The 20,522-nt window shown below is 38.9% G+C and overlaps 1 protein-coding gene across 1 annotated transcript; it reads right to left on the reverse strand.

Moving 5' to 3' along the window:
• Positions 1-10,028: 10,028 nt before the first annotated feature.
• Positions 10,029-20,027, reverse strand: ASPA (aspartoacylase). The gene is made up of 7 exons (XM_030536708.1): positions 19,963-20,027; positions 17,605-17,867; positions 15,264-15,459; positions 13,928-14,021; positions 13,197-13,304; positions 11,043-11,152; positions 10,029-10,459 (listed from the first exon to the last, which is right to left on the reverse strand). The coding sequence occupies exons 1-7, from the start codon at positions 20,023-20,025 to the stop codon at positions 10,262-10,264; spliced, it is 1,032 nt and encodes a 343-aa protein (XP_030392568.1). The 5' UTR covers positions 20,026-20,027; the 3' UTR covers positions 10,029-10,261.
• Between the last annotated feature and the right edge of the window lie 495 nt (positions 20,028-20,522).

Raw genomic sequence — 20,522 nt, forward strand, 5'->3', positions numbered from 1 at the left:
TTTGATGTCCAGTACGGTATTTTCTATACTTATCTCTCTAATCTAGGAGAAATCATTTTGTGTACTGAGAATAGTTAAGTTTTGAAAATATGAAAAAAGACATTTCAGCTTTGACGTAGAACCACAATATGAAGTATGTAATTTTGAAAGTTCTGGATACAGTGGTGTTTTCATTTTGGCTACCAGTGTTATCATCATGGACTTCATTCTACAGTGTGATGAGCATTTTGTGAAAAGATGAACTCCTTCAACTTTCACTGACCTTGCAGGATCTGTTTTCTGGTCTATAATGCTTGGGGTAATTTTGTATGTCTAGTTCTTTCTCCTCATTTGTATGTATACATTCCCTTTCTTAAGAGCAATAGGTGACTAAAATTAATTCATTTAAGAGGGATCATTGTTTGGGCTTATTTAAATCACTGGGTCTTTGGCCTTTTGCTATTACCACTTGAAAATCCACTTCTTGTCATGTTTTACTGCTTAAACAGAATACCTTTTACCTCATGAGTGTTGTTCTTGGGTTTAAATTAATGCCCAATCCCTGCTACTTTGGGGAGATTAGCAGCAAATATTTATCTGTGAAGAAATTATTTAAAAAAAAATCAGTTTAAAGCACTGTAATTATGAACCATTAAGCTTTTCTGAATTCAAAGTACTGTATGTTTCACTTTCTGTAGCACTTTTTATTTGATCAGTCCTCAAGAGATGTAACTTTGAATTATGTTTGTTTTTTTATTTTATGTATGTGTATGTGTATATAAAAAGAAATATTTTTGCTCTATGTATGTTCAATATTAATGTATTCCTGTAGAATGTGCCTTAGTCTTCATGGATTCTGATCTAATATTTTCATTGTTAATTTCTATTTTGAGGAGACTATTCAGAAAAGATATAGCCAAATCTTGGTCTGTGTTTGTGTGGCAGAAGGATATGCATTAGATCCTTACAATTGCATCAGTTATCTCCACAGTGGGTCAGCTGATCCACAAGACTAATGTTTTAAGACAAAAGGACATAAAGAAACTACACAGCAGGGAGCAGCGTGCAGAGCTAGCGGAGATGGTAAATGTGGTTGTCACTAATTGGCTTTCTATAGATCCTGTATCCTCTGTCTCTTACTATGCACAGCTCCTGTAGAGATGTCAAGCAGAACTGAAACAGACTTCACAAAGTTGAAATCTTAGAAAACAAAGCTTACTTTTATTGGAGAAGATTCATGGGTGGTGTCAATGTGATGGCTGAACCATGTTTGGCCTAGTAGCACATGTGAGTAAGAAATCAGAGTCTTATGGGAATATTTCTTCAGTGCTAATAGCTTTTTTGGAAATTGTCAGCCAAGAATATTGCAGTAGGGCCACATGTTTGCCTTTTGGTTAATTCACCTATGCCTGTCAGTTACCTGGGAAAACATTCCTCTTCATATATAGAACTGAGAAGACACAACACATACACAGAACCTTACTCTGGTCATCTTGTGTGGTTGCTTCTAGTAGTTTTCCAATCAGGATACACTTATGCCATTTATCCGAGGGATATCCGTGTTAGTCTGGATCTGTAAAAAGCAACAAAGAGTCCTGTGACACTTTATAGACTAATACGTCTGTTAGTCTATAAGGTGCCACAAGACTCTTTGTTGCTTTTCACTTATGCCATTGTGGCCAAAGAGCCTAGCTAGACCACGCAGTACCAGATGGTTTCTGTGCAATACGATTGCAAGGGCCTTGACCGTAATGAATAATAGGTAGAGAAGGCCAAATTCTATGCTTTTGATATACAGTAATATTTATTTAAAATTAAAGAAATAAAGTAGATAATTTAATAAACATGTATTTTTCTCCTGTATTTATTATTGCCTTAACACTGCAATTGAAACACCAAGCAAGGATAAAGAATATTGGTTGGGAGTGAGGGAGAAGAAAGACATCACTTCTAAAAGGAAAAGGAAGGTGCAATAGTTTTCTGGCCCATTAAATAATGGTTTGTGGCTATTTTTCCTGTGCAATGACATGCACATCTTATTGTTATCACTAATATTTTTCTGATACTGATTTTTGAGGATGGTTGCTAATATCAGAACCCTTGCTTTTTCATTTAATTAACACAACCTTCAACTTGTTACTGCTCAGTGTTTTTAAGAGATATAGTTAGTTGCTGCAACTATCAAAAATAATACACATGGTTTTTAATGCTTTATCAGCCCGACTGATGCCGATATGACAAAATAAATATTTAGCGAGTTAATTCATGCCCCTCATTCTTTCTGTCTCTGTGATACTCAGGCTTGGTTCCTACAAATACAGAATCACTAAATTACAGTTTCAGCAGCCTAGTAAGCTCCACATGGAATCCTTTTAATGTTTTTTCATATATCAGAGATAGAATTTGCAACTTGGTCTTCAACAAAAAACTTATGTCAATGAGTTCACAACTTGGAAATGGTTTATGCAGTGAAATGAAAAACTCTCTCTATACATCATATTTGTCAATTGGCTCCAGTGGAAGTTAGTTGCTGATGCTTTCACTGATCTTATTAACGAATTATTTTACAACATGTTTCTAATACATTTGTGAGGTTAATTATCTGTCCAGGTTGGATGTAGCAATTCTGTAACATATGGGCCTGTTCTTGCGTTTGTTTATATATAAAAATAAATAACAGGAGTTCTGGGATGCAAGAATTGCGAAATCATACACTATGCCAAACATTCTTTTTGAAATTGCTCCATATAATTACCACCGTGCACTTTTAAGCAGGTATTTTTTTGGCTGGTCTGGCGAGTGAAGGGAACAGTGCTTTTATGGTTGGCTGGCTGGCTGGCGGAGGGGAGATGAAAACTTCTGCAAAAGGAGCACAATGGTCGCTGACATCCCCTGGGAATGCAGGGTTTAAAAAGGAGCAGCACGGGACTGAGAGCCTTACTTTTTACACAGACCAAGGCTGAGGCAGGAGGGCTCCAGTGTTCAGCTCTACTCGGCTCCACATGGAAGCGAAGCAGGGCGGTGAGCAAGCCAAGCCCTTCCCCCCACTTCGGTCCCAGGATAAAGGCAGGAACTAGCAGCCAGTCTCAGGGTATGTCTACCCTACGGGATTATTCCGATTTTACATAAACTGGTTTTGTAAAACAGATTGTATAAAGTCGAGTGCACGCAGCCACACTAAGCACATTAATTCGGTGGTGTGCATCCATGTACCGAGGCTAGCGTCGATTTCTGGAGAGTTGCACTGTGGGTAGCTATCCCATAGCTATCCCATAGTTCCCGCAGTCTCCCTCACCCATTGGAATTCTGGGTTGAGATCCCAATGCATGATGGTGGAAAAACAGTGTCGCGGGTGATTCTGGGTAAATGTCGTCACTCATTCCTTCCTCTGTGAAAGCAACGGCAGACAATCATTTCGCACCCTTTTCCCCTGGATTGCCCTGGCAGATGCCATAGCATGGCAACCATGGAGCCCATTTTGCCTTTTGTCACTGTCACCGGATGTGTACTGGATGCCACTGACAGAGGCGGTACTGCAGCACTACACAGCAGCATTCATTTGCCTTTGCAAGATAGCAGAGACGGTTATCAGTCGTTCTGTACCATCTGCCATGCCATTGTAAATTGGCAATGAGATGACGGTTATCAGTCGTTCTGTACCGTCTGCTGCTGTCATGGGTGCTCCTGGCTGACCTTCGCTGAAGTCGGCCGGGGGCACAAAGACAAAAATGGGAATGACTCCCAGGGTCATTCCCTCCTTTATGTTGTATCTAAAAATAGAGTCAGTCTTGCCTAGAATATGGGGCAAGTGTACTAGAGAACCAGTGTCAGATCCTGCAGAAATGATGAGCTGCATGACATTCTAGGGTGTGCCCCTGCAACAACCCCACCCATTGCTTCCCTCCTCCCCCAACCCTTCTGGGCTGCCATTGCAGTGTCCCCCACATTTGTGTGATGAAGTAATAAAGAATGCAGGAATAAGAAACACTGACTTTTTAGTGAGATAAAATGAGCGGGAGGCAGCCTCCAGCTGCTATGATAGCCCAGGGAGGACATTAAACGGTGGTGGGGAGAGGAGCCCAGCATCCCGCTGCTGTGATAGTCCAGGCAGTACAGAATCTTTTCTTTAGACATGAAAGGGGAGGGGGCTGATGGAGCTCAGCCCCCAGTTGCTATGATGAAGAGGGTTACCAGCTGTTCTGTACCATCTGCCGGGAATGACTGGGAGTCATTCCTATTTTTACCAAGGCGACCCCGGCCGACCTCACCTGAGGCCAGCCAGGAGCACTCACGGGATGATGACGAGGGCGGCTACCAGTCGTTCTGCACTGTACCATCTGCCACCAGGAAAGGGAGGGGAGAGGATCTTGCTGTTCAGTGCCACAGTACCGCATCTACCAGCGGCATGCAGTAGACATACGGTGACACTGAAAAAAGTCAAGAAACGATTTTTTTCCCTTTTCTTTCATGGGGGGAGGGGGGTAAATTGACGAGATATACCCTGAACCACCCTGGACAATGTGTTTGACCCTACAGGCATTAAGAGCTCAGCCAAGAATGCAAATACTTTTCAGAGACTCTTGGGCTGTGGGATAGCTGGAGTCCTCGGTACCCCCTCCCTCCCTCCCTCCCTCCCTCCATGAGCGTCCATTTGATGCTTTGGCTTTCCATTACACTTGTCACACAGCACTGTGCTGTGGACTCTGTATCATAGCCTGGAGATTTTTTTCAAATGCTTTGGCATTCCATCTTCTGTAACGGAGCTCTGATAGAACAGATTTGTCTCTCCATACAGCGATCAGATCCAGTATCTCCCATACGGTCCATGCTGGAGCTCTTTTTGGATTTGGGACTGCACTTTTCCTGTCTACCTGGCCAGTGCACTCAAGTTCAGATTGCTTTCCAGAGCAGTCACAGTGGTGCACTGTGGGATACCGCCCGGAGGCCAATACCGTCGATTTGCAGCCACACTAACCATAATCCGACATGGCAATACCGATTTCAGCGCTACTCCTCTCACCGGGGATAAGTACAGAAACTGGTTTAAAGAGCCCTTTATATCGATATAAAGGGCCTCGTTGTGTGGACGGATCCAGGGTTAAATCGGTTTAACGCTGCTAAATTCTGTTTAAATCCGTAGTGTAGACCAGGCCTTAGTAGTTTTCCGGATTACAGTTTAACTCTGCTGCACCCACGTGGAAGGAGAGCAGGGAGGAGGGAGAAAGCCCTCCTCCTACTTCAGTCCCGGAATAGAGAAGCAGGCCTTTGTCCTAGCATGACTCCTGGCAGACACAGAACAATGAGAGCGAGGAGGAACGGGGGAAGATTAATTCTCTATTTCCCCTGGTTCAGGCAGGGTGAGGCAGGCATAGCAGAGTGAATTCACAAAGGGAGGTGCCGTTGAGTAGCAAAGCAGCTCGTAGCCAGATTCTGTCCCTTTAGTACAGGGAGGAGTGCGACCCCCTCTCATAGCAGCTGTCCGGTGCACAGAGGTTTAGGGAACAGGGTTTCTGTTTTACCTGCTGTGGGCAGGATACAGCAAGGGAATGGAATTTTGCTTCACCCTCTCAGTTAGTGTCATGGGACAGGGGACTGGGGAGGAATCAAACCCTGCACAGGGTGGACGGAGTGCAGTTATTTGGGACGGGTGAGCCACAGGCAGGATCCTTGCAACAAGAGCGAGGGGCTGGGGGAGACTGGGATAGTGCCTGATAGTGCCAAGGGCAGCCTATCAGGCTTGGGCAAGGGTCTCAAGGTGAGGAACTCACCCAGGCAAGTGAGCTGGTTTGATGGTGGGACAGTCAGCTGGGATTTGATACAAGTAATCAGGGTTATTGCATCTGAGGTTGTTTCCACAGCTTTGCAAGGCTGTACAAGGCGTAATGGTTCGCCCAGTTCTAGGACATTCCACTCAAGTGATTGCAGGAGATGAGGCAGACACTGAGGACAGGGTCAGTTAAATGAGGATCCTGATACCAAAATGATGTGGCAAAGGTGGGGATTGCAGGCACAAGTGATTCCTCTGAGGCTTTACCCCCCAAAAAAAGAAAAAGAAACCAAAATGCGGTATCACATGGGCCAGCCAGAAACTGTCTCAGTTGCCCCCCTCTGCCCCCATAAGCAGATGCAGGGTACTGCATGGCTGATACAGGCTACCTGTAAGTTCCTCAAACATGGGGACAGCCATGGAAGAGGTGTCTTGCTAAGGCTGCATTCCTTAGCTATGCTTGTGTTACAGCTGAAGCTTACCCAGAGAGAAGCCCGGCTTTGTTAGATACATAAATATAATCAGATGGGCATGCAGTACTGTTGCTGTTACCACACTGGGCAGGCTTGCAATACATTCACAGGCATACATTTCTTTATAGCAGTGGCTTTTGCAGGATCTATACATTCAGGCATGCATGCAAAACATGTTTTGGGTCTCATACAGCACATTCCTGCCACAATGGTGAGGGGAGGTATAGGACACAGGGTAGAACAAATGCCACCTGCAAGTAGGCCCTGTTTGAACAGGACGTGGGTGACAGAAGGCAGGCTGGTACAAAGGGCCAGCTTCAAGCATTAGAATGGGCTAAGGCTTCCTGTGGGACTACTCCAGCAAAGCCAATGGGTCAAATTGTGCTGGGTTTTTTAATGGGTATTCTTATCCCCTTTATATAAAATAATAATGATTAAAGTCGAGTGGGGTTTGGCCATGTTAAGGCAATAATTAAAGGAGAATGAATTCGGGGTACAGGGGCAGGGCCATCCAGCCAATTGCCTGTGGACAGCTTGTGGGTTTCCCCCAAGGCTAGTTTCAAGCAGCAATGGAATGGGCTATGGCCTCTGGTGGGACTACCCCAGCAAGGGTGTTGGGTCAAATTGGTGGGCTGGTTTTAATGGAGGTTCTTATCCCTTTTATGTGTTTTGCCCCGAGTCTTGGCCCCAGGAAAGGCTTCAGGGAATTACATTGCTTCATAACCTCTTTGGGATTGACAATGGCATAGCACACACCTTGTCTCATTTTCAGGTCCACAGATTTCTGGAGTTGGCACCAGGAGCCATCCAGGAACCCAGGGAGATGCCACTAGCACTATGGAACCTTGGCGTAGAATGGTTTTCAGTGTGGTGCGGAGATCAGTTGCTCCATGCACGTGGCAGGGTTGTGAGAGAAGTTTTAATGATTTAATGCAATTTCAGGATTAGGAAGATCGGTCACCGATATGGTCCATTACAAAGGAACAGATGCTGCGGTACGTGCTGTGATTGGCAAACTGTCAACTGGTGTCCTCCACAATCTTGAATTGCCTTTCTGCCATTACATTCATCAGCAGGCTAAATGGTTATCCTGATCTTTGAGGGTGGTTTTTTAGTTGGAAGGTTTTTGGCTGGGTGGTCACGTACTGGTGGACCTAGGTTGGATTCCCATCGTTCCATCACGGCTTACATACTTAGGGAACTTGTGCAGATCCTTGGCGATGTATGTCATAATGGACAGGAGGCGGCCTTGTTCAGGGCTGCATTCTTGACAGCAGTTTTTGGTGCTTTCAAGATCAGTGAGCTAGTATCTGGGTCTGGTAGGGACTCAACAGGAAGGGCTTTGCAACTGCAGGATATACAATGGCAGGAGCATTCAATAATATTACACTTCCGACGGTCAAAGCCAGATCAAGTCAGCCGGGGTGAATCTGTGATCCTCTGGCAGGGTGGTGAGCCTGGGGTCTGCCCAGTTCGGGCTTTGAAGGCCTACAGGGTTATACGGCCAAAGGGGAAAGGCCCCCTTTTAATGCATGGTGATGGGAGTCCCCTCATAGCATATCGATTTGTTACTGGGTTGAGACGGGGGCTGATGAGATTGGGGCTGTTAGCCCTTTCATTTGGTTCCACTCATTCAGAATCAGGGCGGCAACGGCAGCAGCACAGGTATGGGAGCAGAGACAATCTAGGCAATCGGATGTTTGCATTCAGATGCATACCGAATGTATGTAAGACCTCAGGCGGTAAGTCAGCATTAATTTATCGTAATCTCATTACAGATATTGAACGATCAGCCATGCAGACAATGGTGTGGATCTGCAGGCATAGTATTGTATTTTGTGCCCATAGTCACATGTCCAGGGTTGCCCGAGGGTTCATAGCTGGGCTTTGGTGATGAGGTGATACTCAGTCAGCATGCAAGGAAGGTCAAGTTATGGGATCAACTAATACTGATGCTATATGCTTTGCAGGCCTGTTAGCAGCCCTCAGATATAATGTGGTGCATTTTTGGGAAGACAATTTGGGAAAGCTTAAAGGGGTGGAACTAATGCTCAGAGCAAGGAGGGACTTGGGGGCTGATCCTTGAACTTTTTCCAGGACTTAATATGATTTGGTCAGACATGCTTCATGCTTCAGGATCTGTTGGGGAGCCGTGAGTTGCCCCAGGATGGACAAGAAAAGGAGGTATGTGAACAGGGAGGTGGCCAAATTCCTTGGGACCATAGGAAAGATAGTAATTTCACATCCTGGCATAGTATATGGGGCAGCAGAGTTGTTTCGGGAGCATGGGGTTCACCTGTCCGACTTAGGTGCTGTCATGTTTTAACTGGTATGAAACATGGCATTAGGAGATATCTGGGAACCCAAGTACTTGTGGGGAGGAGCCAGCCAAGCTAATTGCTGGTGGCTCCTTGTGGCAGATGTCCAGTGCAGGTACTCCATAGGAAAGGTATACAGTGACCAGATAAATGGCTTGGAAAAAGACTTAAAAAGAGATGTTAATTATAAGGTTGGGGACTCCTGTGATTGGTATGTCAGGGGGCCAACCCCCCATTATTATAGGCAACCTTAGCGCTCCTGGGAGGTGGGGGGTGGATGGTAAGGTCCCAGCAATGGATTTGCTGGAGGGACATGGATGGAAAAAGGGGGGGAGTTGGTAAAAGTCCCCTGGGTAATTATGGAATAAACATGGGGTTACCTGCACTGTACACTGTTATCTGCCAGGTTGTCCCAGACATCTAGTAATAAAGTTGCAGCCTGATTAAACCAGTGTCAAATGTCTCCTGTCCTTCTTTTGGCATAGCTAGACAACGTGTAGATGTAATTGAAAAACTTTGCAATTACAGAATGCTTTATATTTTCATTGCTGCATAAATTTTATCAAATTTTCATCAAAATTCTTATACTTTCCACAAATATTGACCATGAAGTATAATATTGTACCAGTACATTCCTGGGCACATAACATTTGATTTAAACATATGCCACTAACTCAACAAAATCAAATTTTGATTTATTTGTCTTTAACATTAACTAGATAATATTTTAAGTATACTTGGTGTGATAAACTCAGGACAGACAGCTGCAAGAGAGGGGTAGGAATCAGTACCAGAGGGTAAAAGGCCCTCCTCCTTATCAACTGAGAGACAACCACAGGTCAGTCAGGTTCAACTGTGAAAGGGTTACCAAAGTAGCAAATTAGAAATCAGCTGAGGGGGAGCTACCTGAGGTTAATTAGGATCAGCTGATTCCAACTTGGGGCTGCCTGAGACCTTTTTAAACCCTTCCCTGTGGAAGAAAGGGGAGGAGAGCAGAGAGAGAAGGAGCTCTGCTGCCAGGAGTAGCAAAACAGTGAGACCCACCAGGAGGAGAGGCAGTACTTTCTCCCACAAGGGAGTAAGAATTCACTAAACAGGACTGGTGGAGATACAGGGAGCAGACTTCCCCTGTGTCCCAAGGGGGACTGAATTACCCGAGCCTGTCTCGCCAGGGCTAAAAGCAGCAGAGACTGGGGAGACTGAGAAGGTGCCATGCCACACTGGTTTCCATTTTATTTTATTCAGAGTAACTTTCTTATTCAAATTGAAAACATTTCCTAACATAGTATGTATTTTTTCAGTAATGGAGACTTCAGGTTGCACAATTCTGAATAACATTTGGGAAAGATTAAAAATTTAAATGTAGGAAAATCTTAATATAAAAGTTAACACGTTGATCAATAATTTGGTATATTATATAGACACAGTTTTTCAGAATGCATTAAATAATCAGCTATATAAACTAGTAATATTTATTTCTAGTATCGGCAATAAACTATTGAACATGGCTAAAAATAATACTTTGCATTTCAAAAGTGCTTCTCATCTTCAAAGTGCTTAGTAAAATTAATTAATACACAATTTTAAATTAAGGGTTAATTTCTGCATTGATTTATGGTCCATAAATCCCCACTGACTTCATCTGGATTACATAGAGTAGAAATCAGCAATGAATTTGGCCATATGTCTAAAAAGTTTCATAATCTTTTACAAATGTCCTAGCTCTAAGACAAAGAGGATCTGATACCTTTTGCAGTAAGTTTTACTTTGACTGTTTTTACAAAAGCTTGTTTCTTTTCATAATATGCAGCCTCATTCACAAATGTTGGGTATACTGTACAATCCCCTTCATAATTAATGGTCTCTCCATCAACAGTTAAAAATATAGGATCCCCATTGTTCAGTGGCTGCCAGTCTTGATCCTTACAGGAAATTAGATTATAGATTATGTTAGAAAATAGATTATATTTTCACTTTCATATTTTTTTTTATAACTTTCACATAAGATTCTTAAGTTTATTATGCATAGTTAGACTACTCTGTGCAGTTCATGGCCAAAACTTTCAAAGCTCCACTGATTTGGGATGTCTGACCTCAGGCATGCATCTTGGGCCTGATTTTTAAAAGTGCTGAGAACTCACTATTCCAGGTGAAATAAATGGGAACTGTTAATGCTCAGCAACTCTGAAAATCAGGCCCAAGGTTCTCAAAGGTTTGGCTCCCAAAATTGGAAGTACCTGTTGAGAATGAAAGTATACCATACTTTCTTTTCCTTGACTTCTTGTTCAAAACTGAGTTTAGAACTTCCCGATTCAATTGCCGAAATACTGTAAACCATTAGTTATAAAACTTATATGAATGGTTCTAAAAATTCAATCTCTCCATTGGTGGGTTTGACATAATTGTAAATATCCTATTTGATGATATACCATATATTATACCATAAACCAAACATCAAATGGAATTCCTATAAAAATGTTGTAAATGAAGAATGATAAATTTTACCTGCAGGCTAGGGTGAATAACAGCAGTAATTTCACCATTTTTATTCCTGGGATAATCTACTTTTTCCATTATTTTGTAAATTTCAATTGTACATGGTGGAAATTCCTTTCCTAGAAAGGATAGATATATTTTTAATGTCATGTCAGCAAATTACCAGTTAAATAGTACATCTAATTTATTTAGAATGGCTTAAGTCATTCATTTGTATCTGTTCATAGTTTATCAGTAATTAACTCAAGTAACATGAATATGTCTAGCTCCAGATTTCCTATCCCATGAAGGTCAGGTTGCTGATTGATGACCCAGTTGCTTAGCATTGCATAAAAATCTGGATCTAAATTTGAACAGTATTGTTGACATCACGGATCTCAATCACTGCATACACAGTAATAAATTCATTTTGTAGATGAGGAATTCATAAAATCTGACAGTATTATTTAATAGTTAGGGAATGATATTGATGGGATTGCATGCAGTTCTTGTTTTCTGACACAATAACGTGGACTTCTTAGATGGCACTGATGCATGCCTATGTCACTGCTTCAAGAATAAACTGACAATCAGCAGTCAAGCAAAAACTTTCCCAATACAAAGATATTTTAACTTATAACAACTATGTATTGACTTCATATAGGTGCATAACAAAAGTTTATTGACTCTCATAAAATGATTTGAGGTAAAGGTATACATAAGAAATGGAAATGAATAAGCTGCTCATTATAAATGTTTCTTGTTTATATAGCACTCTCAGCATACAGTTACTATAAAATAAGTTGTGAACACAGTTGTGAACTACCACCTTATATCTATGACATATCTTGTAGGATCCTGCTGGAAAGGAGTAACAAGTGGGGTTCCGCAGGGGTCTATTTTGGGACCGATTCTGTTCAATATCTTCATCAATGACTTAGATATTGGCATAGAAAGTACGCCTATTAAGTTTGCAGATGATACCAAACTGGGAGGGATTGCAACTGCTTTGGAGGACAGGGTCATAATTCAAAATGATCTGGACAAATTGGAGAAATGGTCTGAGGTAAACAGGATGGAGTTTAACAAAGACAAATGCAAAGTGCTCCACTTAGGAAGGAACAATCAGTTTCACACATACAAAATGGGAAGAGACTGTCTAGGAAGGAGTACCGCAGAAAGGGATCTAGGGGTTATAGTGGACCACAAGCTAAATATGAGTCAACAGTGTGATACTGTTGCAAAAGAAGCAAACGTGATTTTGGGATGCATTAAGAGGTGTGTTGTGAGCAAGACACGAGATGTCATTCTTGGGCTCTACTCTGCGCTGGTTAGGCCTCAACTGGAGTATTGTGTCCAGTTCTGGGCACCGCATTTCAAGAAAGATGTGGAGAAATTGGAGAGGGTCCAGAGAAGAGCAACAAGAATGATTAAAGGTCCTGAGAACATGGCCTATGAAGGAAGGCTGAAAGAATTGGGTTTGTTTAGTTTGGAAAAGAGAAGACTGAGAGGGGCATGATAGCAGTTTTCAAGTATCTAAAAGGGTGTCATAAGGAGGAGGGAGAAAACTTGTTCACCTTAGCCTCTAAGGATAGAGCAAGAAGCAGTGGGCTTAAACCGCAGCAAGGGAGGTTTAGGTTGGACATTAGGAAAAAGTTCCTAACTGTCAGGGTGGTTAAACACTGGAATAAATTGCCTAGGGAGGTTGTAGAATCTTCATCTCTAGAGATATTTAAGAGTAGGTTAGATAAATGTCTATCAGGGATGGTCTAGACAGTATTTGGTCCTGCCATGAGGGCAGGGGACTGGACTCGATGACCTCTCCAGGTCCCTTCCAGTCCTAGAATCAAGTTTCACCATAATTCTAGATTCTCAAGATTCAATAAAAAAAGGGCAAAAGTCATTAACAACAGAAGTTCTTAAGGCTTAAGTGCAATTTTCAGTTCCAACATTATTATATAATTATTCATCATGTTGTAATTCAGTCTGAGTAAAATAAATAGTAAATAATTTATTAAAGACTGTATGAATGAACTTACTATTAATACTACAATAATACAAAATGAGTTGCATTTGTTTCATTGCAAAATGCTGTAGCTTCATTTATTTAAAAAAAAATCTACTCTTTTGCAATGAGATACTAGCAGAAAATAGGAATGTTCATGCTTGCATGATTTACTATACCTTCATTAAAAATGTGCACAAAATCAAGGCCATGTTTGATAATCTTTCTCATTTTGTCCAAAATATCAGCTCTAAGAACTCCTTGGGGCTGAGGCCCAACTTCCACACCTGTGTACAAATGAGGGAGATATTGATAGACATATTGTATGTCACATGTTTAAAATGCACACTAAAAACATACATGCCTGTGTGTGTGTCTGTGCTTACTGTTTTAGAATTACCAGTTTAATTAACATTGGAGGCAAAATAATGCAATTTTTCTCTAATGTTATCCTGTCTATTGTAGTATAAAGGAACAGGTTAGCCACTTCAGTTCAGACACAATTTCTCTTTCCTGTATTCCACCATCCCTCTTCTGGTTAACAACCAACATTGCATCCTAGTTTTATTTATGAGAAATAAATACCTCTTCTGAGTTCAACATCAGTACTGCCGTTAATCAAACAACATAATTTACTTTCTATCCTAAAATATTATAAATATCTCCAATAAAATATTATTCTTACAAAAAGCAACTTGATTGAGTATAAAAAAAGGGGGGGGGGCACTTTTTGCAGAATGGATAATTTATTTACCAAATCAAGTCCATATGATTACAAAGCAGGTGGATGAAGCTCATCATAGAAATTTGTTTAACTTAAAGAAACAACTTAAAAAGAAAAATATTTGGAGACAGGCATCTATTTTCATAATTTTGGGGATTGGAAAGTGGTCTCAACATTTATATTTACCAACAGGGTGTTTTGCTATAGATCGAGTTGTTGCATATTTCAAGTTAGGATGTTCAATTAGGAAAACGGGACAGCATTCTGGAGCCAAAGCATTCTGTGAAGATTTGTCAAAAAAAGTCTTTGTTATGCAAATATTAAAAATGTTGCGCTACAAAAGACTACTGATGCTGAAGTGGATTTACACAATGTCTTCAATATGTTGCTCTTATTTCATGGCCCTAAAATAAGCAGGACAGCTTTAGAAAGCATACAAAGCTATATTTGTTAGTCTGCTTTCCCTTAGTTCATGACAGGCATGCTCCACTGAACTTTGCTGCACACTAATATAAATGAACACAGTCCCAGTCTTAATTTACCCAGAATCAAATTGCTTTAGGACAGATTTCAAATATTTTTCTTCTAGGTAGGGTTAGATTCTCTTATGAGACAAACGTAGTGAGTTAGCCTAGTTCTTTTATATATCTTGGCAGAAAGCCTTCCTATCCATTCCTTTCTAGATTACTGCCTATCATTTCTACATTTTGATTAGCTGTCTGCCAATCTTCATATACTCTTACACATGAACTGACCACATCTTTGAACAGTATATAAACAGAGGGATGGGACACGACGAAAATTAAATATCATATGTCAAAGTATATGAAATATCTTCTCTTGAAGTATATGAATTAAGGGGAGGGGATCTTCAGAATGTACCATATTGACCTAATTTTGCTTCCATTAAAGACAGTAGGAGGCTTATCGTTAACTTCAGTAAGATAACAGGCCAACATAGTGCACTTTCGAAAGTCTCACCCTAAATGTGTGTCACTTGCAATACCAACAAGATTAAACATTTTCAACACATTAGTACTGCAGCCAATATATATCAGGGCTCCTTTTGTCATAGCCTTATTCCACACATTTTTCAAGTCTGCATTTTAAATACCTGATGTCTTACAAAATTTTGCATTCAGCCTACAATTTTTCCCAGCTTTATGACAGACTAGTTTAAAAACAGACCCAATGATCTGTAAGGTTTTATTAATTTTGCTGTGTGTTATTTTTTGCTGCTGGCCCCACATTTGTCTTACTGGTAATTTATTTACTAGTGCTGTGTCTATCAATTGTTATCATGAAAGGTTGGAATCAGTACTAACCAGTATTAGACCCAATTTAATAATTCTTTGTGATAGTAAATATCCCATTCTATAGTTAGTTTTATATTCTTTACCAAACATCTTAGCAAAATAAAACTGCATAAATGTATTTAAATAAAGGCACAAAGTTGATATACAGTAATGTTTCAAACACAAATCTAAATATATTCTCAAAGTTTATTAAAAATTAGTTTTACCTTAATATAATTAAACATCTGGATTGTAAAGTTATTCCTGGAGTTTTCAAGAATAAGAGTGCCACCCATGTTAGAAGTTGTGTTGTGAAGGTCAAAAATAAGGTCATAGGCATCATTACTATTTTTTGGACCAAATACATGATTGATTTCCTGAGCCCTTCTCACTTCATATGGAATATCTTCTGTGATTTGCCTGCTGTTAATATTAGTACAAATAAATTAATTAAATTCTATAGCTTTGCTGTCAACAACAAATAGAGTATCCTTTTCATTTGATTTTTCCATAATTGATTAGAATTGATATACCATATACAACTACCCTGTCAAACTGTTTGACCTGTAACAGGTTGTGCTTGAACTCAACAAGTATAAATGCTAGTAGGCAATGTATCTTGCTGTTGTCTCTATCAGTATTTTGCAAGATTTCTCACCTAATCTAAAATGGTATTTTACATTACTTCTGCTTTACTACTTTGCATGGGCTCCCAGTTCACAATGGTTGAAATTCTCCCTCTGTACAGAAAGGCAGCACAAGATTTATGCACCATGTAAAGTCATTTCTAGGGCCTAATCCAGCATCTGTTGAACATAGAAGTCTTTTAGGAGCTAGTTCATGCCCTTAGACCTTGGTCCTGATCTATGTTTTTCATGGCTTGTTTCCTTTTTGATCATCTTCTTACTTTTCATATTCTGACCAGATTCTTAAGATCCCTTGGTCTGGGTCCTCTCGCTCCATAAAGTAGATGATACTTATGGATTCCATCTGGAATTCTTTCCCTCAAGATTTTAGTAAGTTCCATCTCAATGTCTTCAAGACTAAATCAAACTGTTCTTTTTAATATACCGGTAGTTTATGGTTGTGAGATTTTATAGTTGAATGTACTGTACTTTATTAATTGCATTGTAAAATGGCATCTGATATGTCATATACCTATAGACTATCTTTGTGCTTTAATTTAATTGAAACTGAGAACTTCTTGGGATAGGGGAAAGATGTAAGTACTCTGGGTAAAATCCTGCTATTTTGAAGTTAATGAGAGCTATGCCATTATCTCCAGTGGGGTGGGATATCACACTCTATTTTTGTAAAGCTATTGGTAACTATGTCTTCACATCAGAAAAAAAAAGCATAATAGTCTTCTAAATATACTTACTAATGCTCTAGTCTTGAGTAATCTGTTGGGATTTACTGAGAAATATTAGTAAAAGTTATACAAAAAGCATTTAAGAAGAAATACTGTACTTTAACTTAGATGACAGTACATTTGTTAAACCATTCCAATTTCAAAGCAGGTGAAATAATAAAGAGGAAGACAAATTATTCTAAATGCATAAGTATATGTATGTGTAAATAGTTTAAAAGTTGGTTCAGACCTTTGTCTCTTGCCAAGTATTTACCTTCTAAGGGAAACTACCAATAAAACAATTCTCCCTTAGATAAAATGTCAAATTAAAATGCATAGATGCATTGTAAAGACAAATATTTTTATACAGCATGTATGATGTAAATGGTCTTTGCTGTTATCCACCTTTCCCATCAGGACCTTTGTGTTGCATAATTAGCTGTTGAGCATGCAGATATATCATACTTAAAAATGCTTGATTCACCTACCAAAGTCCATTTTGACAGTTAACATCTCAAACACAGAGCTAACACAAATGTCTTTTATCATTGTAAAATAAGCCTCTTAAATTGGAATAGTTACACTTTGTTTTAGATTATGTAAATAAAGAAATACAGTGGGATCACTTAATTTATTGACAATTTTGTCTGTATAATTTTGCCATACTATGCATATTTCAAACTTGACTGTTTTCACATTTCATTCTACACTATATGTGACTGAAATTTAAAATACTTTCAATATTTATATAACATTTGTTTTTTCTCAGAGACACATGATATCATATTTATCTATATTTAAATATCTTCGAGTTTTAACAACTGGATATGTGGCTACCAGTACAGTGACATTAACAACAGTCCAAAAGTTAAATTGCCCAAGGGGTTTCAAGACGTGAGAAATGACATTGCCACTCAGAATAATAGCAATACTTTAACTTTACATGAATAAGCTAATTCTATATTGATTTTAAATATAGTCTAACTTTCTGTGATAATTTGTCTCTTGTTGCAATAGCGCTATTTAAACAATGAAGCAACTAAGTACATTCTATTTGGTCTTTCTGGGTTAAAGGTCAGTGAACAATATCATGTGATTGCACTGTCAAAAAAATATTGGTGTTTATGTAAAAATTTTACCAATAAAATAATAAAAGAAGCTCCTGATAACATTTAAGATAGAAAACTAAAAATATACAAGCACACAGTTATTCTTACCCAAGATTATCAGGATCAAAAACTCGGTTCAGGTCACAGTCAATGTATCTAGTACATTTCTTCACAGCTCTTGGGTTGGTAATAAATGGTCTCACTTCCAGCCCTGTTCTTTGAATCTCATCTCCATTCTCTTGCCAATGCTTGACCAAAAATACCCCTGATAACTCATTGCCATGAGTCCCTCCAAAGATAGCAACTCTTCGTACAGGAGCCTCATGAACAACATAACAGGAAGTCATTCTATTAAGCTGGTTTAATGATTGCTGCACTCAAAACAGAAAATAATAGCAAAGTAAAACATTTGTTCCTAAGAAAGGACAGAAAATGTTTGACTTTTTTATCTGTCTAGACCAGATATTAACTGAAGTGTATTAACATTTCTCTAACAAGTCTTACGAGTTTTCTGTTGCAATATATGGGTGTTGCTAAACTGACACTCCTCCTTCCCAAACCCTGCCCTTCTTTTTACCATATTTGGATCATAATATGTATAAATCAGCTAAAGATACAGTCATATAGTTCAATCACTAACTTCTGTATTCAATGTGTAATGTTATACAGTGTATAATCAAATACTATACTAATGAAAAACAATATAATTTTTAATTAGTACTTTAAAATAATGTTCACATTCTACATAGAAAATCCACGGAATGCTAGCACTTCAAATTGGATCTACCAGGTATATTTGTGCATCACTTCATTTGTGTTTTATATCACATAGCCAGTACAATATGCAACAGAGAAATGGTTTAAAGTAAGAAAAATACACAACAAAATATGAAGTTATGATTTAATATCATAGGTATTGTGAAAGACAAAATGCTGAAAGCTCATTACTGTCAACTACCAAAGACGTGTGGTATCCAAGTACAGCTGGATTTCTTGAAGTATGTTTTTTGTTTGTGTATGTATATATACATATACATATATATGACAGTTCTATCATACTTAACTAATGAACAGTGACTGCAGGGGGCTTAATTAAAGATTAGAATTCAATATATTCACATCAGAGTGTAATATTCTTGGCTCCCATGTTGCAATGGGATCTCTTAGCATGGACCTCTCTGCCAGTGCAGATGATCTAATTGGCATTTTACATTTCTAATTTATATGATTCTAATGATACAAAAAATAGATGGATGTAGCTGACATAAGATCAAATAGTTGTACTTGCCTCTCAAAATCTTCAGAGGTCAAGAACCCGCCTTTTTCCAACTCCAGAATTGTTCCATAATCCCAAAACATACACCATAACTACCATTCACAAAGGACTTTCAAAGAGCAAAATTAGACTATGCAGCAGTCACATATGTTCCATGGCATCCTGGCAGTGTTTTATGGCCAGCATTATACCTGCAATCCCAAGCCATTATATGAGGTCTTCTACAAGTCTAGACTAGCCGGAACCCACCCTATTGTGAACATTTCACACATCCTTTCCTAAAGGCTTTTATCATATAGTATGATAACTTGGAGAATAAAAAAACAGCAGGAAAAAACAGCTTTTTTATAGGCAAGAGTAATCTGTACTAATTGTAATTACAACTCTGTAATGTCTCACTGCACACCACAGAGATACAAATGAACTCTACATTTCAAGCATATAAAATATAATTTTTGTTAAGATTTGCTTTCTTTCTGTTAGAATTTATATAGGATTTATATTTCAATCATCCTGAAACCTCACTGCTATGTGAGAAAGATTTGATATGTTAAAGATAAAAGAAAGCTGAACATGGGATTCATACATCTTGATTAAATCTACTGGAAGTGTACTCACATAATAAAACTTGCACTTTAAATTTCAGCCTATGCATACTGATTTACTGAACCTTGTAGTGAACTAATCTAGATAGACTATGTTTATTCAGACACCTAATGGTATTATTTCTTCACTTTAATAACTTGTCACATAGTTGCAAGAAAGATAACTGTAGTAAATAATGTATTAAACAAACTAGAATAGTTATAGCAGCAAAGAATCCTGTGGCCCTTATAGACTAACAGACGTTTTGGAGCATGAGCTTTCGTGGGTGAATACCCACTTCCTCAGATGCATGTAATGGAAAAAAAATAGTTATATTTACACCAAAAGACTGTTTTGTACCATCCTTTGACACCATTGCTTTTTGGTCATGATTCCAAAGTTATTACACTGTGACTGAACAAATGACTCACACTTTGAATCCTGTTTATAGAATTTAAACAGTGCAGCACTTTGGAAAGTAAACTGTAAAATGCAAATACACAGTGCTAGTAAACACAGTTTCTCTTTTATTTTTGAATGTATGATAATGTTTATAATTCCCTGTAAGAGGTAGAGTGAAACACAGCAATTGTTTATACACTTACCTCATTTAACATGCAAGAAGTTTGTCTCAGAGAAAGAGCTTTAATAGAAAAGATACAGTGCATTTCCAAACATGAGTTTAGGACTAAAGCTGTGGAAGCTTCTTTTATACCCTTAAAGCAAGTTAACTTCCAAAGAATGTTTAACTCCTGGTTTCTCAGTACTAACTCTAGTGAACTTGTGGTCATAAATGAAAAATAAACATTTAAAGAGTTTTCATTCTTCTGAGTTAAGATGCTGACAATAATATAGTCCATTATTACTGTGTTGTGCACCACCACCTATATTTTTGTATCCCAGGAAAATTATTCAGGCACTTATTTTGGCTTCTTTAATATCATTTTAGGGCTATTTTGTTTTTGCATTCTGTAATTATTGCTTTTTTATTTGTGCAGCAGTACAAAAGCCTTAAGAGCAGCGTTGGGAGGACTTTGACAAGTTATCACTAATGATAATAAAGCTATTTAGTCTAAATCATTTTATAGAGGTTCCTCTGTGTATTCTCCCGCACAATGCTCTCTGTTGGAGTGACTGGGTGCCCTAAAGACTGAAAGCTGAACTT

Source organism: Gopherus evgoodei, chromosome 17, assembly GCF_007399415.2.
Source record: "Gopherus evgoodei ecotype Sinaloan lineage chromosome 17, rGopEvg1_v1.p, whole genome shotgun sequence".
Classification (NCBI taxonomy): domain Eukaryota; kingdom Metazoa; phylum Chordata; order Testudines; family Testudinidae; genus Gopherus; species Gopherus evgoodei.